The 25,002-nt window shown below is 47.3% G+C and overlaps 1 protein-coding gene across 2 annotated transcripts in view; it reads right to left on the bottom strand.

The window, feature by feature from the left end:
• PSD2 (pleckstrin and Sec7 domain containing 2) overlaps positions 1 to 25,002 on the bottom strand; it is a 145,689-nt gene that overhangs the window by 52,451 nt on the left and 68,236 nt on the right. For both annotated transcript variants that reach the window (XM_074960736.1, XM_074960737.1), the window contains exons 3-6: positions 17,812 to 18,300; positions 11,931 to 12,125; positions 2,341 to 2,421; positions 1,511 to 1,623 (exon numbers count right to left, since the gene is read on the bottom strand). In XM_074960736.1, the coding sequence (XP_074816837.1) occupies positions 1,511 to 1,623; positions 2,341 to 2,421; positions 11,931 to 12,125; positions 17,812 to 18,300 (878 nt within the window). The remainder of the gene's footprint in view (positions 1 to 1,510; positions 1,624 to 2,340; positions 2,422 to 11,930; positions 12,126 to 17,811; positions 18,301 to 25,002) is intronic.

The raw sequence follows: 25,002 nt of genomic DNA, 5'->3' as shown, positions 1-25,002 counted from the left end.
ACTTGAGCTGTTTCTAATAATGTTATTATCGTATAGTTAAAGGGACACGACGGTCAATTTAGGCCCAGCATTTAGAGTCTGCCAGTCTTACTCACATTGAGTCACACTTACTCACACAAGCAGATTTGAAAGCACTATGTGAAGTTGAAAGGATTTGGCCCTTAGATTTTATAAAAATACGGCTTTGCAAAATCTTTTTATCAACAGAAATATTTCTGTGCAATCAAACAAGTGAAACCACTAGAAACAGCCGGTTAGTTTGGGTTTAAACATTCCCTTGCAGGGATTGCAACCAAGAATCCTACATGGTGAAATGCTGGCTATTCTCCCACCACCCAAAGCCTGCTCCACCTCCATTCCTGCCATCGACCTGAAACTTCACTTGAGGAGATCTCTTATCCTGACCCCTGTGCTCCTCTCAGCAGAAGACACTAGTGCTCAGCACAAATGAGAAGCTGTCAAACGCATGTTTGCAGGACTGTGCTATAATGGGCTGTCCAGAGTTCAGCTTGCAAAGTACGCCCAGGCATTTCATTGTGCGCTCCCTTTAATCTTGTAGGCATCACCCACACACCTTCTGTTTTCTCACATCTTCGTACAGGGAATTGCCTGAATAAATATTTCAAATGAAACAATATCCCCCTCCCCCAACTGTGTTTTTATAGGGTTTGTTGAAACAAAGAATACAGATCATGGGAGCAGCAGTCATAGGAGGTTGCTCAAATTAAAAGCTTAGCTGTTTTCTCTACAAAATGGGACAACAAATATACTGACAAGACCATTGCACATGAAGTTGTATCATGGTAAGGAAATCACCGTTGTAATCTAGACGTGGGTTCTCAAACATTTTCCCTAGTGTGGATGACATCCCAATGCAGAGATTCTCCTACGGGCCTCTCCCTTTCCATCTGCAACCACGTGAACCACCTCCTCTCCCCCACATGATCATGCCACTGATTTGTAGCATCTGCCACAATGTTTGCCACGGGGAAGTCTTAGGATAATGTATCTGTGGATTTTAGTGGCCCTTAGTGAGATAAGCCTGTTGGGTCAGACTCTGTATGAAGGTTCCATTTCTAAATCGTTTATAAAAGGTTAATAAATATCTAATAGAGGTTTTAATAACCAGAGACTGCTATAGGGGCCCACAGGTTGCTTGTAAGCATGGCTTAGAACCATCTTGTTCTGCTGTGTTTATAACCACCTACACCACAGATTACTCCTGCATGTCACATCCATTAATCAATTATTTAGCTATGGACTATTTATAGATGTCCCCCTCCCTGAAGTGCGACCCTGCTTTGTCCTTCAGGAAGGAGTTGCTCACGCTGTCTGAGTCAGCACTAGCCAGCTCTTTGCATATTACCAGCAAGTGGCCTCCAGGTTACCAGCAGACCCCAGGCTGCGCTTTAGGATCTCTGCTCTTGGTTGTACAGCAGACCAGCTGGTGCACACGCATTGTCAGCACTGTCAGGGAGGGTGAGGTGTCTGAGAGGAGGCGGGGAGGTACCTTCCGACGTGCTCTCTTCTGGGTTGCACTGGCAGTATCTCCGGGAGAAGTGGATCAGCACGCGCTCCCGTTCCTGAGTCTCTCCCATCAGAGGGAACGCTTTCAAGAACGTTCTGCAAATAGAAAAGGACATTTCAGCTTACAGGTCTCAATGGAAATCCGCAGCCCAGGGCCTCACCTTTGCGGGGAGCAAAGGGGCAACAGCCTTTCTGCAAGATTATGGAGCAGCTGGGGAGCTGCTCTGTGTACTCTAGCTCAACCCCCTGGCCTGTGTGCTTCTGAGTGACCTCACTCAGAGAAGGGCAAATTCTTGCCCTGCCCTGCCCGCGATGGCCTGTTCCCACTAATATCCTGCATGCTGGGCTCTGTGCCAGCTCAGCTCCCTAAATCCAGCCCTGTCTCTTGCACAGGAGAATGGTGCCAGCTGGGGTTGTACAGCTGGGGCTGGGTTTGCCTCACGGTCAACTGGGCGTTACTTTAATTTGGTGTTTTCCACAGAGAGATGGGTCCTAACTAGAACCTCAGGCCCAAACCCCTTCAAGCTCTGGCCAACTGAGACTCGTGCAGCTCAGACCCCGTTTCCAGTGGGAGCATATTGTGCCGATCATTAGATCACAGTCAATATTTAACCACAGCTGGGATTCCTGTTACACCAACACATCTGTCAGCCTCCAGCTGTCATTATACACACAATCAGTCGTCAAACCTTAAGTGCATAAGAGGGGCTGCACTACATGGCAAATAATGATACCACACAGCAAATTGGAAACACTGGGCTTCTAGATCAATTCGTCATGGGGTAGGTCTTTAATGAAAACAGAGAGGCTCACCTGAGTGCTTTGTCCAGGGTGAGCCCAGTGAAGTCAAAGAAACTGAGATATTCTTCTGCTACCAACTTGCTAAATTCATTGCTGTAATTAAAGAGGGAGCAATCAGCTGACCCATAGGGGAAGAACACTCTCTTTATAACAGGAATCGCAGAGTCTCCTCTCCTGGCCAACCCAACTTCCAGCAGGTACTTGCAGAGATTCTAAAATCCCCCGTCTTAAATCCTTGGGGGAGATTTTCACAGGCACAAAGGGCAATTCAGTGACCCTCAATGGGTGTTTCATGAGAGTTGAGCACCTAGCAGCCTTTTGCGCCTGTGAAAATGGAGTTTGAGGCCTAACTCCACCAGTTGCCTTTAAAAATCTGCCCCTTTATTGCCTGTGTTGTGAACCCTGCTTGCCTACACAGAGACAAAACAGTCAATGGTGAGCATTGAATCTAGGGCCCCCAGCACAAGTTCTTGCCATTTGAGCGGAAGGAGTCATTCAGCTATGGGTAGTACAGTAAGAAGCAGGGTCTTTGCTGGGTCCAGCCACTAGAGGGAGACATAGACAATGATTTAGACAAAGCAAGTGGATTAGACTTGTTGAACTGTTTTGATGATGTCATAGTGATGGAGTAACTCTCCCTAATACACAGCTGGGACCAGCTCACTGAAACATACACACAAGGTCTTTAAACCTATTACGTGTCAGGGATGGAAGGAAATGGTGGGCAGGGAGCAGGGAAAGACAACAAGGCCCCCCCTGTGGGGATGGAGTGTGTGAGAAGAGAGGCCGGGGGAGGGGAAGAGTGAGGAGGGGGCTGAAGGAGAACGTGGGTCTTGGAATGGTCCTCTCACCCGAGGTGGCATCTCAGCTGCACCTCTGGCCCTGGCCATCTATAACACCACTTGGAGATCATAGGAATTTTCACCAGCAACGATTCTCTAGGCCATGTTTTAATCTTTATGGAAGAAGGTAAGTTCATAGATTTATAGATCCGAAGGCCAGAAGGGACCATAAAATTGACCTCCTGTAAAACACAGGCCAGAGAATTTCATCTAGTTACTCCTGTACTGAACCCAATCTCTTGTGTCTATCATTATTTGTATTATTTACTATCTGTATGACCGTAACGCCTAGGAACCCTAGTCATCACGGACCAGAACCCCACTGTGCTGGCGCTGTCCAATCAGAACAAAAAGACAGTCCTTACTCCAAAGAGTGTCCAGTCTAAGTATAAGACAGGAAACAAGAGATGGATAAAGATGGGTCCATGGGGGTATACAAGGAAACAATGAGACAGTGTTGGTCTGTATGAGGGCAAGGCATCTCTTCCAGAAAGGCATCCAGTCTGGCTCTGAAGGCGTCAAGAGATGGAGAATCCACCACTTCAGTTGGTCATGTGTTCCAGTGGTTAATCACTCTTACTATTAAATTAGATAACTTTCTCAGTTTAATTTGTCTGGCTTTAACTTCCAGCCATTGGTCTTCCTTGTACCTTTCTCCACGAGATTAAGGAATCTTTTAGTACCCAGTGTTTTCTTCCAGTAAAGGTTCTTATATGCTGTAATCAAGTCACCACTTGGTCTTCTTTTTGATAAGCTAAACAGGTAGAGCTCCTTTTGTTAACTCTGGCTGCTAGTGCTGGGCCACACATTGCTGCTGACAGGCCGAAGAGCTTCTGAAGTTGGGTTTGAGGGGAAGGAACCCAAATGAAACCCTGGGAGCCATCAAAAAGAGCAGGTTGGAATAGATATCAAGCCACAAATCCTCTCTGCTCCAAACGACAGAGGAAAAGCATCTTTCATAGATATAGATAGATATTAAGGTCAGAAGGGACCATTATGATCATCTAGTCTGACCTCCTGCAAAATGCAGGCCGCAGAATCTCACCCACCCACTCCTGCGATAAACCTCTCACCTATGTCTGAGCTATTGAAGTCCTCAACTCATGGTTTAAAGACTTCAAGGTGCAGAGAATCCTCCAGCAAGTGACCCATGCCCCATGCTACAGAGGAAGAAGAAAACCCCCCAGGGCCTCTTCCAATCTGCCCTGGAGGAAAATTCCTTCCCGAACCCAAATATGGCAATCAGCTGAACCCTGAGCATATGGGCAAGATTCACCAGCCAGATACCCAGGAAAGAATTCTCTGTAGTAACTCAGATCCCACCCCATCTAACATCCCATCACAGGCCATTGGGCCTATTTACCATGTATATTTAAAGATCAATTAATTGCCAAAATCATGTTATCCCATCATACCCTCTCCTCCATAAACTTATCAAGTTTAATCTTGAAGCCAGATAGGTCTTTTGCCCCCACTGCTTCCCTTGGAAGGCTATTCCAGAACTTCACTCCTCTGATGGTTAGAAACCTTTGTCTAATTTCAAGTCTAAACTTCCCGATGGCCAGTTTATATCCATTTGTTCTTGTGTCCACATTGGTACTGAACTTAAATAATTCCTCTCCCTCTCTGATATTTATCCCTCTGATATATTTATAGAGAGCAATTATATCTCCCCTCAACCTTCTTTTGGTTAGGCTAAACAAGCCAAGCTTTTTGAGTCTCCCTTCATAAGACAGGTTTTCCATTCCTTGGATCATCCTAGTGGCCATTCTCATCAAGGGCCTAACTTCAAACTGTTCCAGTTTGAATTCATCCTTCTTAAACATGGGAGACCAGAACTGCACACAGTATTCCAAGTGAAGTCTTACCAGTGCCTTGTATAAAGGTACTAACACCTCCTTATCTCCTATCCTTATTGGCCCATCTTTATCTTAGCTGGGGATTGGTCCTGCTTTGAGCAGGGGGTTGGACTGGATGACCTCCTGAGGTCCCTTCCAACCCTGATATTCTATGATTCTATGATCTCTACTGGAAATACCTCGCCTGATGCATCCCAAGACCGCATTAGCTTTTTTCACGGCCATATCACATTGGCAGCTCATAGTCATCCTGTGGTCAACCAATACTCCAAGGTCCTTCTCCTCCTCCTGCGTTACTTCTAATTGATACGTCCCTAGCTTATAACTAAAATTCTTGTTATTAATCCCTAAATGCATGACCTTACACTTCTCACTATTAAATTTCATCCTATTACTATTACTCCAGTTTACAAGGTCATCCAGATGTTCCTGTATGGTATCCCGGTTCTTCTCTAAATTGGCAATACCTCCCAGCTTTGTATCATCTGCAAACTTTATTAGCACACTCCCACTTTTTGTGCCGAGGTCAGTACTAAAAAGAGTAAATAAGATTGGTCCCAAAACTGATCCCTGAGGAACTCCACTGGTAACCTCCCTCCAGCCTGACAGTTCACCTTTCAGTACAACCTGCTGTAATCTCCCTTTTAACCAATTCCTTAGCCATCTTTCAATTTTCATATTGATCCCCATCTTTTCCAATTTAACTAATAATTCCCCAGGTGGCACAATATCAAATGCCTTACTGAAATCTAGGTAAATTAGATCCACTGCGTTTCCTTTGTCTAAAAACTCTGTTACTTTCTCAAAGAAGGAGATCAGGTTGGTTTGGCACGATCTACCTTTTGTAAAACCATGTTGTATTTTGTCCCATTTACCATTGACCTCAATGTCCTTAACTACTTTCTCCTTCAAAATTTTTTCCAAGACCTTGCATACTACAGATGTCAAACTAACAGGCCTGTAGTTACCCGGATCACTTTTTTTCCCTTTCTTAAAAATAGGAACTATGTTAGCAATTCTCCAGTCATACAGTACAACCCCTGAGTTTACAGATTCAATAAAAATTCTTGCTAATGGGCTTGCAATTTCATGTGCCAATTCCTTTAATATTCTTGGATGAAGATTATCTGGGCCCACCAATTTAATCCCATCTGTCACTTACTCTTTATCATCTCTCATCCTTTTATAGGAACTACACTTCAGAGTGGAAAGAGACAGTGCAAACGGCCCCCACAAAGCTGCTGTTAAAGATTCGTATAGGCCAAGATGCACTGTGACATCAATGATCCATACTCTGACTGCAGTGAGCCACTGTGTTCGTAAGATATTAATGCACTTTTCAGGTGCCTGAAAGCTCCTGGCACCGATATGCTCCTGACACAGCTCTTGACAGCCTGCTACTGAACTCTCTTCATGGCTTAATGCTGTGCAACTGGGAGGGACATGGCTTGACAGAAACCACCTATTTTAACTTGAAAACCAAGCCAAATTGACAAGGGAGGCACTGAGTGAGAATAACCAGGGGATCCCATTGTGTCACTTTTAGAGGCTCCATTTTCTTCTGACTATAAAGCATGTTCCTCCCGGTGCTGTAAAGCATCTAGAAGATTGTCAAAGAGGCAATTGCAGTTGAATGTAGTGTTCCATCTCCAGGGCTTGCCCATGAAAGACATTTCGGTCGGGGACGGAGGAGGAAAAGGAACACCACACAGTAGCAAAAGGCATATTTTGAAAACGCCTTTTATGTCTGATTAACTCATCCGCTGTTTGCTGGTGTCATTGCATTTCATATGAATTTTAAAATGATCTGCAGAGCCATTATGTACAATGTAGCCAGCACGTGTAGACCACAATCTATTTCCTAAAAAGCCATGTCACGCCACAGGCTACGGAATCCTCAGCAGAACATCGGGGGCTGATTTTACACCTGGGCTGCCTAGAATCAGGCTCCTAACGCTCTGTCAACACTACACTCAGAGGTCTGACTGCCGCATGTGTAGAGACAGCCCAGCTAGATTTGATCTAGCCTAGCTCCAATAACAATAGCCATGAAGTGGTGGCAGCGTGGGTTAGCCATTCAAGTACATAGCCAGGATCCCAGGTGGGCTTGGACATCCCTCATTCCCATGGTTCCACTGCTATTCTCATTGGATCTAGCTAGATCAAAGCTAGCTCGGCTATTTCAACCTGTGCTGCAGTCACCCCTCTGAGTGCAGTGTAGACAGACCCTTCCTCCCTGTGTGAGTGGTGTATGGGGGCCATAAACGAATGCTGAGGGCCAGGGGAGATTTCCACCATGCAGGCAACGCATTGGGCTGCTGTAGGTGACCCACAGTGTACGGGGTGTTCTGGGGCGGAGCTGACAGGTGTTGCAGACAGGAAGGGGAGGGGCATAGCATTCTGAAGCCTCAAAGGAGGGCATGGATCAGCGTTTACATCACCTGGGCTGGGTAAGCTAACGATCCAACCAGTGGACCAAATTCGGTGCTGAATCCTGGTCATGTGCCACCTGAGGCACGTTATGCATACGCTAAGAAGAAGGAGCAGCCTCGAATCAGGCGGTAGGAAGGTGTCAGAAGCTGAAAGCTACCTTTCCCCACACACCTTGGGGCAGCAGAGAATCTCACCCTGTATTCAGGCACCGAAATAAGTGACCTGATCTTTCAAAAGTGCTGGTCAGTTGCCATGATCTTCAGCCCTGATCCCGAGCTGAGTGGTAACTGCTGGCAGACTTCTGAAAATCAGGCAACTTATTTAGGCACCTAACTATGGGCTCAAGGGCCTAACTTCAAGCCTCCAGTTTTGAAAATCCTGGCAAAGGAGTTTTGTATAAAACACAGGGCATTTCCTGTGGCTGCAGAGATACCCAGCCCTCGTTCAGAACTCTCAATGTGGCTTGTTTGCTCTTTGCCTGTGACGCTGTAGCCAAGTGAGGCCTCCGTTAATATTTGATATTAATACCAAAAATTAATGAAAGAATAATTGATGAATGTTTGTGAGACATGGGTAATTATCTCAGCTTAACAGCATATGCCCTTTGGAGCACCAGTAATTCATATAATGACGTCCTTTTTCAGTCTCATGAAAAATGTGATGCTTCACGCTAATTATCCTATACTGGTATAGCGCCTTTCATCTCAAAGGATCCCAAAGCAGTTTACAAACTGATATGCCAGCCACACAGGGATCATTCATCCATCATTGTAATGCTGCTGCGTCTGGAGCGAAACACTGTTCAACAACATAACACAACGGCTGAGGTCAGGAAGAGAAGAATGCCTGCAGTGAAAATTGCAGGGTTAATTTAGGGAGGCAGAATGTAATGATCTACATTGGAATTTGTCCAGGACATTGGGCTAACATCTGCATTAGCACAAAGGGGCCTTGTAGTGCTACCTAATACAAATAATGAATGATGGTATTATTTTTATAAGTCCAAAGTTTGCAAGGAATTTCAAGCAATAGAGGACATCACTGCCCCAAAGCCCTTACAAGTTTAGACATAAACCTCAGAGATAACTACAGACAAAAGACGGATAAGAGGAAAGGGAGAACAAGGGTTATGCTTAAGGCCCCAATCCTGCAAGTGGATCCAAATGCAGAGCTTTCTACTCCTGATGGAATCTCATGGACTTAATAACTGAAGGCAAGCAGGGCTGTGCTAACGGTTCCTTGGCAGGATCTGAGGCCAAGGTCACGGAATTGTTGGTTTATCCATGTGTGCAACTTGCTGGATCTGCTGTGTTTTTGTTTGTTTGGATGGCTTTGGAATCAGAACTGGACTTTAACTTTTATTTTTTCTAATGAGAGCTTTGGAGACATTAGCGGCCACAGCTGGTTAGGACCTTGGCTTTCCACGTCAGACAAAGGGAGGCCGCGCCAGTGTAGCAACATTTCTGAGCCTCACCATGGGGAACTGGCTCAGCGTTAAGTTAGAGGGAAGAGAGCCGCCCAGTTGCATCTCCAGCTCCACTGCCTACAGTGCCTGAGATTTCCGTGGAGGTCTCCCATCCAGTGCTTAATGTGTGCCAGGGCTTCCCAGGGCTGAGCTGTGGCACCTCTGGGCTTGCTGCATCAATGTAAAAAATTGCTTGCACCCCAGCACCTCTTTCATTACAAATTAAGCACTGCTCCCATCCACATGTTGCTGTGGCTTGATCTTGCCTCGCTTGCAAGATGTGACAGAGCCCCACCATAAAGCAAGTGGCACTTGATTTTACTGGCATTTGTATTTAATTTGAATGTACAACATTGCGGATCCCGTGCTGCAGGCACAATACACACATTACATACATTAGAAACAGCTCTTCAAAATAGATCAGAGAGATTTCTAACGAAAACCACAACTCTTGAAGAGTCATTCCTGCCATATCCCACTCCCTTTCCCTTCCCTGGGAGAGGATGCAGGTCATGGAACGTGTCCTTTGGGTCGTCAGATCTGGCTTTGGATGAATCAAGGCAGGACACACATTCAAGAGCCCAGGACACCCATCACTGGGAAAGCCCTGCATCAGCCCCTCTTCATTAAACCCAGAGACTATTCACTCCAGTGCCTTGGAAGATCCCAGCTTCCGCAGCATCGCACAAGTTAAATATCCCCATTCCTCCCTTCTGGTTGTTTGCATTGCTTGCCACCTCTGTGCCTGGCTGGAGTAGGAGGATCTATTGCAATGGATCTCCATCCATGCATAAAAGGGGCAGCCGAAGGCACCCAGCCCCTGCAAGGAAACAAAAACCATGTTAATTAGCAAACAGGTTTCACTGACAATTATGACTCCCTCAGGGAAGATTAAGGATCAGATTTCAGACTGGTTGGGAATCAATGGGAATCTTTCCATTGCTTTCCATGGGCACTGGATCAGGTCCTAAATCGATACCAACCAGGGCATACCTAGGGTATAGAGACTCCAGGCCTGGCCCTATATGAGTTCATAGTATAATTTACACAGCACAGGGGAACCATTGTCTGGAAAGCAATAAGACTCCCAATCAAGGGGTGTGAGAGTTCCCTGGGCTAGTGGGCCTGGCCAAGCTGAAAATCCCATAGGGCCAATATCTAACATCTGCCTGGTGTTTTCTCCCCCCTCCAAAGATTGCTTCTCTTGTGAAGGAGCAGCAACTAATACAGCTTCTTAGATTGTTGTAGTCACTAATACTCTTATTCCAGAGCCAGGAGCAGAACCCAGGAGTTCTGACCCTTTCAAATATTTCTCCCCTGAGTATTGGCACAGGGTTAGAAGTGGATACATACTGTACTGGTTTAAGATCCATTCTCGAGCCACAATATTCTACATAACCAATTGGGTTATTCTCCAAGCTCAACTTTTCCCCTCTACTGTGAATTCAAAGAGATTCCCTCTTAAGAGTAAGTAACAAAGTGCAGTAAAACTACTTACATGCCAGGGGAGAAGGTCACGTTGCCACATCCAGTCCAGGTTCGAAGGGTGTGGCCATGGAGTCTCACCAGCCCACCCCAGGGCAGCTGATGGCTCATGGTGCAGTAGAGTAGTCGTCACCTCTTTGTGTATGCTCCGTTATTGTCTGAGTGGCTTTGTGAAAACACTCTGCTGGGGCCTCTGTATTCTTATTTCATGGCAGGAATGCAAGCAGCATTCTCAATCGGTGTCCAGAATGCCCTCCAGTAGGTCCCCTGATTGTCACCTGAGATGGGGCAGCCTAGGCTACGTTGGTGTTTGTTCTTGCCCTTTCATGCAGGGGGTGACTGGCAGAAGAGGGGCTGCAGGTACTAGATGATACAAGCTGGTCTGATCCTTCTCTATCCAGCACTCCTGTTCATTTCAGCAGGAGCTGTACATGTTAGGGCTGCAGGCCTAATATTCTAATTGTAGTGGAGCCTGTGAGTGACTGTGGCGCTTTTAACATAAGCTGCCCCTGAGCTGGTGTCAGATATCAGATGGAAAGGAGAACGTGGGGTGCTTACTCGCAGGGCCAGGATCCTCCTCTTTCCCCTGTATGCAACCCCCACTGGACAATCCAGGCTTACCGGTAACAGGCATAAACCTCACAAATATACAGAACAAGGAAAGAAAACATCAGCCAGGCTCAAAAGAACAGCAAGGGGAAATAGCCTGAGAACTAACCTTTACTGGAATCACCCAGGGAGATCGAAACTGACATGGTGTTGAACTGTGCAGCGATAGGAGAGGTTGTCCCTTTGTAGCTTTAGCAGTGACACCTGCTGTTCATTTTCTTGGAGAGACAACTGAGTCCCTGATTTGTACATAACTGAGCTCATTGGAGGCATTCAATAAAAAACAGTGATAAGAGTTTTATTGGGCTTCTCCCCAACAGCCACCTCTTCTAAGAAAAGTCCCCTGAGTGGTGGCTTACGTGAGATTTCAGGATATGTTATGTCAGAAATGGGTCCTAATCAAAAAGTCCAGATCTGGATCTCAAACCCCTCAGATTCTGGGGGTGTTAATTTCAGGGGTCTTGTTTGGACCTATTATAAAGTCAGAATAAGAATTTGTTCATCTGTGATCATCTGTGAAATTGAGATCATGATCCTGGGCCACTCTCTAAACATCCCCAAAGCTCAGGAGTGTTTGGATCTAGGCGTGTAGGTTGGGCCCATGTCAATTTCACACAGCGCTTATCATCCAGAAAGATCCCAATGCTCGTAATTGAACCTGACTCTGAAGCAAGGCCAAGAGTTCCCTGGAACAGCAGATCTTTCATTTAAGAAGTCACTTCTGCTTTTGCCCTGTTCCATTTCCCCCAGTGAAGCCAGTGTTCACTTTTGTCCCATATGGTAGGGCCACTTTCATGCCGGCTTTGAGCTCAGCATTGCAAATCAGATCTATAGCAGTAGACTTTTTCCCAGATCCATGTCCTCTAACACTTGCCTTGTGACCTAGTCATGATGGAAAGAGCCACTTACTTTTTCCCAAGCTGGCGTGCCACATCACAGCGCTTGAATCCCTCAAGGTGATAGAGGCGCTTGGCCAGTCTCTTGGCAGCGTCACTGTCTGCCTTGCAGCCATTTGCTAACGTGTCTGTGCTGCCATGGTCAAGCTGTTCGGTGCTGCCCATTTCAGAGTCCGAGTCAGAAAGAGCATCTTTTAAGCTGGCATCGCTGAATGGTGAACAGAAAACAATTAAAGAAACAGACGTAGTATTTTCTGGAAAGCCCAGAGCTTTGGACAATACAAGCCTCATACCAAATCCTAAACCACTCTGTCATTAACATGTTTTTAGAGAAATACAAGCACCTTGCCTCAGTGGGCTGCAAGCTTTGTCAGAAATCCAAAGGCTGTTTGATCAGGCCTGGGTATGATGTTTCCTTTATCAGTCTCAGCATTTGCAAAGTTGGAAAACCTCTGAGCTCCCCATCTGGGGACCAACCAGTCAATGAACCTCATAGCTCCATTGGTCTATTCCATGTCATTCAAGCCGCAGGCTAGCTGCAGTACTTCATGCAAGTCAGGTGTTTTCTAAGCAGCTTAATCAGTGTTTAGCCTTGGGTTGGGTGAAATGGTTAAGATACCATTTGCAACCATCCAGCCACCATTCCCTTCACCTTCATTCATCTCCTGTTTGGAGAAATACTTCGGGTGTCTCTCTAAAGTGAATTCAGTACTGGGTGAAAGGTGCTGGATTGATAGCCCTGGGGAATTGAAGTCTCCTGTCCAGAGAACAGGTCCAGCATCAGCGATAGTCAGTACAAGTGTACCTAACAATGCCAACCAGTGTGCTTCAGCATGTGAGAGTGAAGTTCAGCCTCTACCCCCCTTGGCCTCACTGCTGAGATGGCCAGTAAGGGGCTGTTTGGTGCTAACGGAGGCAGTGGGTTGCGAGATGTGGACATCTGTCCACTGGGAACTGGACTGAGGCCCGTCAGCTCATTTCACATTAAGGCACAGCATTGCTGGAAAACAGATTTCCCACCTCATGACATTTTTTGAGATTTTGAATTTTTTTATTGTCTGGAATTGGGACAAATAAGCAAAAAAAAAACAAAAAAACCCACAAAAAACCAACCAACCAAACAAAAAAACCTGAAATTTTTTTGTGAACTGAAAATCCAAAAAGAGAGAGAAAAAAAATCATTTTCGGGCAATCAAAAACATAAATTCAAGACATTTTGTTTTGATGTTGACCTTTATTTTTTAACATAAAATAACAAAGTTCTAAATGAAAATCATTTCAAACAGAAAAAAATGAAATGTTTTCTTTTGAAAATGTCAAAATGGAATATTTCGAGATTTTTCCACACATTTATTTTCAATTTTTTTCTAAACAAAATATTCATCCAAGTTCCCATGGGAAATTTTGGCCTTGATGAATTGACATTTTTTGATTAAATATAGTTAGTCAAAAAATTCCCAGTCAGCTCTGCTAAAACACATAACAGCAGTCAGCGTAACAAGATGACTTCACTAATGGCTTGGGCTGCATTTAAGTCAGTAGGCTAGAGATGAAGTCTGCATACCTCACTCTCCAAAACCTTTGCTCATCCATCACTCTCTCCACTTCGAAATGATTCATAGATACATAGATTTTAAGTTGAGAACATCTGGCCATTATGAACATCTAATCTGACCACTTGCATAATAACAGGCCAAAAAAATTCACCCAATAATTTCTCCATCACGCCCATGACATCTCTTTGAGCTTTAGTGGATCTTTTTAGAAAGATATCCAATATTGATTTAAAGATGTCAAGTGACGGAGAATCCAACCCATCACTAGGTAAGTTGTTCCAATGGTTAATTACATGAAAAACTGAACCCTTATTTCTGGTTTGAATTTGTCTGTCTTCTCTTTCTAATCACTGAATCTCATTATGAATTTTTCTGCTAGATTAGAGCCGTTTACTATCAGAAATCTCTTCCCTATTGTAGACTGTGACAACAGCAATTGTTTATGCTGCCTGCATTCATGAATCGCCACCGACTGTGCACCATCTATGATAAGCCTCACCGTGGGAGGTGCTTTAATCAACAGTCCCATGCTGATGGTCCTGAGCTGCCCCTGCTCTCTTCCTTGTATCTATATACTCATAAGACCCTTACCACTGTAAGAGCTGGGAAGGAGGTGATTAATATATGCTGGGCTAGCATATCTACCTATCTATCTATAAATCTCACATTACCAATATGTATTATCTGCACCATACATATATTAGTATGAATTAAGCACAAATAGCATTATTTATATAACCCTGCTCCTTATGCTAAAAATCCCATAATTCCTTGCATTCACTGAAGTAAGATTTGGCATACGCCAATACAAACCTTGTCAAAATCAAGATACATTCATTCTATGTCTTAGCAAAAGCTAAGTAAGAACCTTCACAGACCAGTACCTGCAATGCTGCTATCCGAAACAAAGATAAGGAAGGAACAGAAAACAAATTAAGGAACGGGGACAAAGTGGTGGGTTGCATTTCAGTGACACATAAATAGATGTGTAATTTGTAAACTCATTCTATAAATACTACCATCTGAAATGTGTAACTTTGGGAGCACACCTTCTGCGTAAGGTGAATGTAACATCGCAGCACAAGATGGCTTCCCAGAGACTGGTATCATATTGAACCTTTCTCCTGTACTATATTGTTATTGTCTTAGAGCAATAAACCTGACTGACATTAGTTATTTGGCTTTTGAATATATTTCATAATGAATCAAAGTAGGGTCAAGTAATCGACTATGCTGTTTATCCCCTGAAGTAATCCAGCTGTAATAGGCTGGTGGGTGTGGTCTGCTAGGGAATAATCTCTGTATGACTGGGCTCTGTATTCGAGTCTCAGTACAAATACTCCCTTAACCTGAACATTCCAAAACCAAATACTGGAGATGAATTAACTTCAAGTCCAAAATTATTTTCTGAGGGTGAAATGCAATTCATCTGCATAAAGCCCAAGGTCCTGGGCTTTGTGTGACAGAAGGGGTTGTATGGGGAAAAGGTTGGGAAGGTGAGTTCCACCCATCGAACCAGGGTCAAGGTGCAGGACTACATCTCAGCACCATCCTCTTCCCCAGCCAGTGGCTAATACACCCCCAGCAGTGGCCATATCATACTACACCACTTGCCCCCGATGGCAGGATCACTGGACCCATGGAAATGTGGACTCTGTGGCCTTCTCTTAGTTTGCCCCAGTCCACCCTCTGGGCCAGCCTGTTTACACAGGGTTGGTAAAGCCTGTTTCAGTGGGGACCCTTGTAATTAACTGAACTTATTTTATGGCACATCCAAACCTGCTCCAGATTTCCCTTTGAGATGTTCACCTCACCAGCCAACAACAACTATCCCATGTTGCCTTATTGTGTAGCGAAGGAAGTTTTGTGCAGCATGTGCGTCACTTGCTGGTGAAGGGCTTTGCCAGAGAGCCTTGTCTTGTTGTATTTTCTGCCTCTCTGCTCCGGCAGGGATTCAGCTCTAACCTGAAGTGCTTACACGGCAGGGTGGGTGTTTGCTTTTCTGGGGATATTTTCATCACTGCTACTTTTTCATTCACTCTCTTAATGGCACTGAGTGATCTGCTTTGATCCGGACACAACTCGCTCAGCGCGTCAGTCTGAAGCTAACTCGCTAATCTCTGCTGCTTTGCAAATGCCATTCACTGGCTCAGCTGTCCTGGTGAGTCTGCTTGCACAGATCAGCCCTTGTTCTGGAAGCAACTGCATCTGAAGTGAGGGGCTGGTAGTGCTGAGCTGGCCCCAGCAATTGAAAGGGAGAAGGGGCTATAAACTGTAATGACTCCACCTCTCCCTCTAGGGCACCAGGGCAGCAGAAGACAATGGACTAAGGGCAAGGCCAGGGTGCTCAAGTGGGTAATGGACACCTAAACAATTTTAGAGAGACCTGCTCACCCCCATGCATTTCAATACTGTTCTGAAACTCTTGTCCCGCTTCTGTCGCCTCCCCCAGCTCTGCCAGTCTCTAGACTCCCTCTCCAGTCCCGGCCCCATAAAGGTCAGTCAATGCACCGTGATTATGCCCAGCAGGCTTGTTTGGGGCTGAACCATGCCCAGTATATGGCAGGTTTGTAATGCACACAGACGGGGGCTGGGAGGACACCTTCAGACTCGTTTCCACTCGTGACTCAAATAAGAGTCAGTATTATTCCATTCTCGCTCTAAGTCCAGCCTCTGCAGCTGGGGGTAATAGGGTGGGGTTAAGTTCAGTGGGTGGGAGAATGTTTTAGCCTTTTAGTTGGCATTATGTATGCCAACTTGCAATATGTTCTAAGTACTAATTGTGTATGTGCCTGCAGTCGAAGACAGAGGTTGTATAAGCCACACAAATAAATGACTGGGTGTTGAGTAGATAGATGGCTGATCCCATGGCCCATAGCCCTTTGCAATAATAAAATCACCCCCAAAATCCACAATAGGAACACAACTGGCAGACAAAGAGAAGAGCTGGCAAAGCAGGTGTCGAACAAGCCAAACAAATGCCCCTTTGTAAATGAGTCCATACAAGAGGAGGCAAGTGCAGAAAGTCCTGATCCAGGACTGAACTCCCAGAGCAGCCATATGTAGGAAGCACAAATGGAAGAAGAGGTGAAACCAAGCATAAAGCGCTGATGAAACACAGCAGCTCAGATGGGGGGTTTACCTGTATTCATTTGCGTTCTCATTTCTGAGAAGCTTTAAAGTCGAAGGCCCCAGTTTCGAAGAGCGCTACAACTGCTTTTGACCACGCTGGCCGTGCAAAGCAGCCCTGAAGCTGGCAGATCAGGCCACTTGAGGCTCCCCTTTCTAAGGGAATCCAGGGTGTCACAGAACCACCATAGTGGCTCCTGTGACGCTCCCCTCCTGGTTGCTTCAGGGCATCTGAATAATCTGTGGGTGCCTTAATGACCCCGTGGAGCCATAATGTGTGCCAGGGGTCAGACTGGCACTTAGAGGCCACAGAATCTGGGTAGCACAGCGGTGACCTATGTCTCCCATCTCTGGTCTTGTGCTCCTTGGCCAACCAGGGGATGTCAGCATAAGGGCAAATCCTATGCAGTGGATGCTCAGTCATTACATGGGCAAACCTCATGAAGTCAGTCACAGGTTTACCTGAGTAAGGACTGACTCAATACAGAGTGAAGACATCGTGATTTGGCTGGAGGGCCAAATCCTGCCCAATGGTACACAGTGCACAGTCGCACTGACTTCAATGCGAGCTGCAGGCCTATACTGGAGGGCCCCATTCTGCAGCTGCTCTGCAGGCCACGTTCCCACTGGAGACAATGGACGTCCGGCAGCTGAATGGGCACATTTTACCCTCTGTCTCCAAAGGTGAAAGCTCAGAAACTCACCAAACCATGCGCTGGGGTGTGATTCCTCCACCCTGCCCCCTCGTGAATGGAAGAATAATGTTGCTCCCTACGCTTGCAGGACTTAGCTTCCTCCGTCGGCAGCATTACACAGCATCAGCATCTATAATTCAGACTGAGCCCATTTCCTTGTGTTATGGCTATTCCTCTTGTAAGAGACTTTCCCCTTTGGATTGCAGCATTCATCATGCTCACCAAGGGCACAGTGGTCATACGGAAAATAGTCTGTATATGCCTCGCCCTGATCCTGGGCCAGGGTCCTACTATAAGAGAGATAAGGATGACAGGTGTCACCTCCTGATGAATACTGATTGTACGTTGTTGTGGCATGTACACAGGGAAGCACAAAGGAGAATGCTAGTATACTGCTAATAATCTGTAGTGTCCAGGAGCTCCAGTTAGGTCTGTGGGCCCCTACTGTGCTAGGTGCTGTACAAACACAGAACAAAATGACACTCCCGGCCTCAGAACTCACAGTCTGCCTTACCTGATGGAGTTAATAAGCTTCAAGGCGTCTTCCTCAGCTCCATCGACGTGGAATCCATTAGGGATATTTTTCATGGATAACCGGCTGAGCACATTCTCCGACCTGCTGCTGGTAATCGAGTGCCTCAGAGGGCTCCCCAAATCCTCCTCCGCTGGCTTCGCAGCTGCCTGCTCTTGCTTATCTGCTGCCATGTGTTGTAGGGCTCCTTTCTGCTGGGCAACCAGTTTCTGTTCTAAAAGTTCTGGGCTTTCCTTGACCCGTTGCTGAATCAGCGGCGTGAGCGGAGCCTCGAAACTGACACAGCTGTCTGTCTCATCTGTGAGGGAGAGCACGTCCAGGGAGTCCAGGCTGCTGTAGTACGTGCCCTTCATAAGGTCGGACTCAACAATTTTTTCAAAGGTAGAGCTGAATCCATCTCTGATGTCTTTCAATTGCAACTGTTCCTTGTCATCCTCCGTGCAACTTTGCTTGGCTTCTCCAGCTGCAAACCTGGAACACAAGGGCAGACATGTGAAATACCCAGGTTACTCTTGCAGGTTCAAGGTGTATATGACTAGAAGAAGGATGTCGCAGTGGCTTGAGGACTAGCCTAGGAGCCAGGCACAGTTCCCTACTCTGTCCCAGACTCCCTGTGTGACTGCAGGCAGGTCGGAGGGCACAGAAGGAGTGAGGCGACTAAGTCCCTGTTCTGAGACCACCGCGATGCACACATCTCCCACTGCAGGTACCTAAACTCGCTCAGTGCCTGCGTTTTTGTAGTAGACATTCCCTCGCTGGCTGTGTTTCTGCCACTGGGCCCGTGAACCGCTGCCTCCGTCTAGGTGCCTGGGCACTTGCCTTCGCCTCAGCCCCCGAGCAATTCACTAAACGGGGAAGACAGGCACTCAGCCACCTAAGGCGCATGCAGGGCCCAATCCGGTGAGTGTCCTCAGAGGCCACCACCAGATGGGGCCCCTCAGGCAAGTTCACACAAAAAAGCAAGGGTGGGGGCGGGGCAGGCAGAAGGATCTCCCTCCTAGCTTTTAGCCCAGGGTCAGGGTACTCACCTGGGATCTGGGAGATTCCAAGTTCAAATCCCCCCTGCAAAGGGATCTGTGCCACCTCTGTGATGAGTGCTCTAACCACTAGGCTATCGGATATTCTGAGGTGGGGCTCCCTCTGTCTCTCCTGCTGAAGCCATTGCATCATGAACAAATACCTGAAGAGTCATTGGAGCAGCGGGCCTGGACCCTGGGTCTCTCACCTCCTGGGAAAGTGCTCTACCCGCCAGGCTATGGAGCCATTCTCATGCTTGTGCTCGCCCTTTGGCCTGAATGACTCAGAGAGAGAGAGACAGATTTTGAGCAGATATAGGCTCAGAGCCATTACTGCAGAGCTCCACAATCCAGAACTTCGAAATACTGGGTCCAGCTGCACAGCTGACCCCAGTCTTTATAATGGGCCGAGCCAAACCCACAGATCCAAACCATGGAAGTTTGCATCTGAATTTGTGATAGGTCCCAGCTCCATAATGGACTGAAGCTAACCTGCACCCCTGGCTCCCAGGACTTTGGCAAAGCTTAAATTTAAACTTCCCTACTGACTCTATCTCCATAACAGCACACTCTCAAAATCCTCAAACCGCAGCTCTGAAGAGCACCAGACTCTAGCTCTAGATCAGAATGCTGTGGGTCAGACCTATCTCTGCCTTCACGTGATCATGGTCTCATTTTCAAGCCAACTTAGGCTAGTTTATGACTTTGACAAACACTAACAGTGTCAGGGGAAACCTGGCAATTCTGACTAACTTTGGCTTTGAATCTTTGGGTTCATTCAAATGCAAAATTCAACACAAAACCCACAAAGTGCAGCGGAACTCCAATGGGCAAAGTGTTGTGTGCTGGAAGCCCCTGAGTGGGGAACGTGCCAGTTTTTGCACCAAGTGAGCAGAAATGAAAGTGCTGAAATACTGCTCCTGCAGTATTGCCGGCCTGTCTGAAATACCCAAGGAATCTCATGAGATTCCCAGCTCATCTTCCAGCAAAAGCCATTCACACTTACTTGTGCTGGACTGGGGCTGCCTTTTAGCACCGTGATCCAGGTGAAAAAGCCAAGGGGCAATGAATGCATTTTCCCCTCTATGTTTCTCGGCACTGTCTCATTAGCATACCAGATCTGGCTTACATTCTAATGATTGCAGCCCAGCTTTCCAGAGGGAGCATGCTTTCCTGAGATGGGAGCACTGTGGGTGCATGAGAGCCAAAGGTCCTGCTGACTCAGGTGACCCAGAAAACTTGTATGAATGGGTGCAAGTCCAGATATCGTTATTACATTTCTGGTAATGCCCTCAAGGCACTATACAGACATCTAGGAAGATATAATCCCTGCCCTGTTGAGCATCACACCTGAATCTTGCATGGCCTGTAGGGATTTGGAATGAGTTTTCTACTACGGGGAAAACCAGGTTTGTTTGAACCATACCCTTTTCAAACCTCAGGGCCTGAGACCCAAGAGAATGTGGTTCTGACACAGATTTTTCAAACTCATTATGAGCCAAACCTGAAAGAGAGATCACAGTACTTTCCAGGAGTCCTGACTGCCAGCTCTGTTCTGGACAATGAACGTATACCATCTATAAACATCTTCTTGCGCAGAAATTGCCAATACTGCAAGATGGCCCAGCACCCTTGTGTGATAACTTGGTTGTTGGCTTTGGGAAAGGCATTGCCACACACAGGAGCAAGCAAACCAGATTGTATATAGCACAGATACACACACACAGCCACCCACAGTGGAAAATGCCAGGACATTGTTCTACAAGGCTGGGGCGGACTCTCACAAAATCATAGCCCCAAATCCAGATGTCAGGGTGAAATTTAGGGATTCAGATCTGAATGCCCCCCAACCTCAAGTTTCTCAGGGCTGGCTCTGTGCCCACACCTCTACTGTGCCCATCTCTCTGAACATGCCCAGCCAGCCCTGCAGTCTGCCATTCCCCGCATAGCACTGTACTGTTTGCTCTGGGGTTAATATTTCCCTTCTTCTCAAAAAGAAGGCGATTTAGCACCAGTGTATGTTGTGGAGCCTTAAATAAATAAGCAGTGATAAACGAGTGCTGCTCCCCAGCAGGGAACATGTTAATGAGCTACAGGCAGAGCCGGATAATAAGGAATCTGGGCTAACATTTTTCCATCAGCATCATACTATTGCCCACTGAGCTAATGAGCAAATAAAGCCTGAAGACAGCAATTTTAGACGGGTTTAAAAAATATATATATACCCAGTATGTACCCACCGGGTAGAATCTTTAAATAAGCCCACTGCTGTCCAGGTGTACTGGAGAGAGGGTAGGCGCATGACAGGGGGGCTGGAACAATTTGCACAGTGGGGGTGCTGCGAGCCATTGAATCAAACTGTAAACCCTGTGTATGATGGAAACCACTTCAAGACGGGGAGGCGGCAGCCCGCTCCCCTCCCCAGCACCCCTAGTTCCAGCACCTCTGGCAGGAAATTTCCTGTCACTGCACAAATAGAGGTCTCTGCTTTTCTCTGCTGGTTCCTGGTTCTGCTGAAGGCGAACAGGAGAGGGCAGCATTGGGCAGGAGTTTCTCCATGAGATCCAGAGCCTTTCTATGCTGACTGACCGTGTGAACAAAGGGAGTTGGTGACCGGGCCCATGGGGTCTCAAAGGAATGCATGCATGGGGCTATTACAGCGGGAGTCCCGTGTATTGTAAATATCATTATTGCACTTTGAACGGGGAAGGAAAGGGACGCCTGGTCAACACAGCACTGGTCAAGTTCAATTCCATTACTCTCCCAACAGCACCGTCGGCTGGCTCTCAATACTGGGGTCTTGTTAATGCAGTGCCATTGTTTAGTGTTGTTAATGTAGCTGGAGAGAACAGCCAGTACTCAATAAATAGATACTTTTTCCTTGATCATCCGTCCCTTACCACGAATCTGCAGATTTCCAGCCTTGTAGTCACGCTGGTGAGGACTTTTCAATGCACGGTTAAAATGGACTCTAGTCATTTCAGCATCCCAGGAAATGCTGTGATGCTGGCAGGCAGCTGGTGTCCATACTACGAGGCCATACCGCTCAACCCTGCTTGAAAGCTGTGAGGGCACTGTACCACCCTGAGGCCAATGTTTAGCTACTAACACGCTACTATCAACCTGGGACTGATTATGCCCCAGTGTGTCGTACAACTGCCCATGAGCAAACACTGTGCACTCGAATCCAACCCTCATCAAGTGTTTCACTCTGAGGCCTGTTTATGGACAAAGCGGCATTCCAACACCAAATCTGACAGCATGATCGGGTTTTGAAATTTTATGCCGTGGCCATGAAGGAATCAGTGGAGGCTTTTTTGCCTCTGCCTCTGTGACGGCCCTGCCAGGGGACGTGTTCTGGGCCATCTGGTTAATCGGAGCTGTTTGCACCAAATGACAAAACCAAGAACTTTTCATTGGGAGGGGCTTTCACATCAAGGGCTGTACAAAAAAGCTTGACTGAGAGTGCTGCCTCAGTGGAAATGGCTCCTGGGGGGCCGCATGCAGAGTCCCCTCTGCTTGCATTCAAGCCCCAGAGGTTTGCAGGAGTTCTGGTGGTGCTGTAGGATGTGCCATTTGCTACCAATGCTTTAGGTCTATGTCCCTATGACTTCAGCAGAGCTTTGTCACCTAGAGTGTCGGTTTCCCACAAGGAAAGAATGGTTAGACTCCTGCTTCAAAAGCCATCACATGCCATGAGTAAGGCTAAGATCTTGTCATGGTTTTTTTTAGTAAAAGTCACAGACAGGTCACAGGCAAGAAACAAAAATTCACGGAAACCGTGACCTGTCTGTGACTTTTGCTCCTGCAGCTCCATGGTTTCCCCTGCCACCATGGTGGCTGGGAGCTGTGGGGTTCTCCCTCTGCCTGCAGCAGCTGGAAGCTACAAAGGGTGCCCCCCTATGCCCATGGTGGATGGAAGCTGCAGGGTGCATTTCCCAAAATGAAAACAGGACACCCCCAGCCACTTGCCCGAGCCTCTCCCTGTCCCTGCCGCCAGCAAGGCTGTTGCCAGAACCCTGCTGGGGCCCTGCTGGCTGCCAGCTCCAGTCCCTTGGCCCCTGAGGCTGAAGCACAAAATGTCAGGGAGGTCTCCAGACATCTCGGAATCCGTGACTTCCGTTACCTCCTTGACCAACATAGCCTTAGCCATGAGCAATTTCTCCAGCTATCACCCCATCTGGAATATCCCATCTTTGCGGGAGGTTATGGAGAATGTGGTGGCTGAACAACCAGCAATCCTGAGATTCTTTGGGGTTCTTCAGACCTTGTATGGCACTGAGGCTGAGTGGGTGGGTGTGCGGATGGTCTCACCCCTGGGGATGGATGAAGTTTGGAGGTCCACATTCATTCTTTTAGATCTATCACTATCACCTGCCTTTCATGCCGTTGACCACAGGGTGATTTTGATACATCTCCTAGCAGGGGTTGATTATGGGGGAGGGATGCTATCAAAGGTTGATTAGTCTATGGACCCTGGCTGAGCAGGGGGCTTGAGCAGGGGCTTCTTTGAACTGGTTTTATCTCTTTCGTCTGAAAGCATCCAAAGGGTGGTCCTGGGCATTTGTTCATGGACCCCAAGGGCACTCTCCTGTGGGGTGCCTAGGGATTCACTCTGTCACCCCTCCTGATGGGGTCTTTACATAGGTTAATGAGAACATGTGGCTGGTGGTAGCTTTCAGCTTTATATCTCCTTCTCTTCTAACCCAGCTGGTATGTGATGGAGGGTTTCAGCTGATGTTGAACTGAGTCTGGGGCTCAGGTGAGCATGAGCTGCCTGAGACTCGATGCAGACTAGGTTGGGATAAAGCTTGTAGGATGGGAAGGAAATGGAGGAGATGGCAGCGATTATGCCAACGTCCTTTACCTGGCAGTCTTGCTGGATGGCAGCTGTGATTGTCTCCTGTGCATCTTATCAGCCATGCTTGCTATGGAGATTACATGCCTTCTTTCAGATGTGGACCTTACTACAGTTCTCGTGGCCTATGTCACCGATCGGCAGGATGGCCATAATGTGCTCCGCACCCAGCTGCACCATCAAAGTGATTGGAAAACCCAGCTAGCGCAGAATGCAACACCCTCCTAGGAAGCAGCGTGCCTCCGTGGAAGAACGTAGGGCCTGGGGCCTGTGAGCGGCACTGCCGACCCCAGGATTTCTAGGGGAAGAGGAAGGGGTTGGTTTTGGCCTTTCGCACCCAGCATGGTTTTAGTCCTAGAATCATAGAATATCAGAGTTGGAAGGGACCTCAGGAGATCATCTAGTCCAACCCCCTGCTCAAAGCAGGCACAAAGTAGTGACTTGAAAGGTGCCTCACTGTCTATGTGGCACCCTGGCAGGCTAGGTCAGCTCAATGCTTGAGCAAACAGTCCCTCTAGGTATAAACGGGAAGAGGCTGGCAGCAGGGTGTGATCGGTCCAATACCCCTGATGCCAGAGCTCACTTCCTCCATGGTCCCACAGCCTGTGGCCAGCCTGCAAACCCACCTGTTTCCCCAGGCTTCTCTTTGGCGGGGGAAGGAGGGTAGGCTGGGAAGGGGACTTGGGAGGTGGGTTGTGTGTGTGCTGGGAGCTCAGGGTGGGGATGGCGGAGGTGATCTCCTGGCCTACTGAACTGCTCTGTTAGTGATCATGGATAAAGCTCCCAGGGCACTGGATGGGCCTTTTATAAATACATGAACAGAGAAAGCAAGGAGCCCCAGACTGCACTGACAGCATGTTAGTGCTGTGTTTGCAGCAAGATGTGGCAGAGAAAAAGCCGGCATGAACAGTGGGTGTCACCATGTCCCATTGCATGAAAAGGATACATAGGGCCATGCAGAATGTTTGCAAACAGACCATTCCCCATTCAAATTCAGGGCCAGGGCAGGTTTGTCTGTGTTTGGAGACACCAGCCCAAGTTCCCAGACAGCTTGTGCAAGAACACCCAAGCAGCCAGCCTTACAAAGTAGCATCCCCCTTCCAGTGCTTCCCTCCCCCAGACCATGGCAGCCTCCCACCTGCTGCTGGCAGTCTTTGGCAGGGGCCTGAGCGACTCCTACTCTACCCGGGGGTTAGGTAGGCCCTTTAGCACCTTTTCTGGGGCCTCAGGTGGTTCTCTGCCTCCTGCTGGCATGACTGCTGCCTCCTGAACTCCGAAGGTCTTCTGGGGCGGGTAGAT

This window comes from Natator depressus, chromosome 8 (genome assembly GCF_965152275.1).
Source record: "Natator depressus isolate rNatDep1 chromosome 8, rNatDep2.hap1, whole genome shotgun sequence".
Classification (NCBI taxonomy): Eukaryota; Metazoa; Chordata; order Testudines; family Cheloniidae; genus Natator; species Natator depressus.
This window is presented reverse-complemented; position numbering and strand designations above follow the sequence as displayed.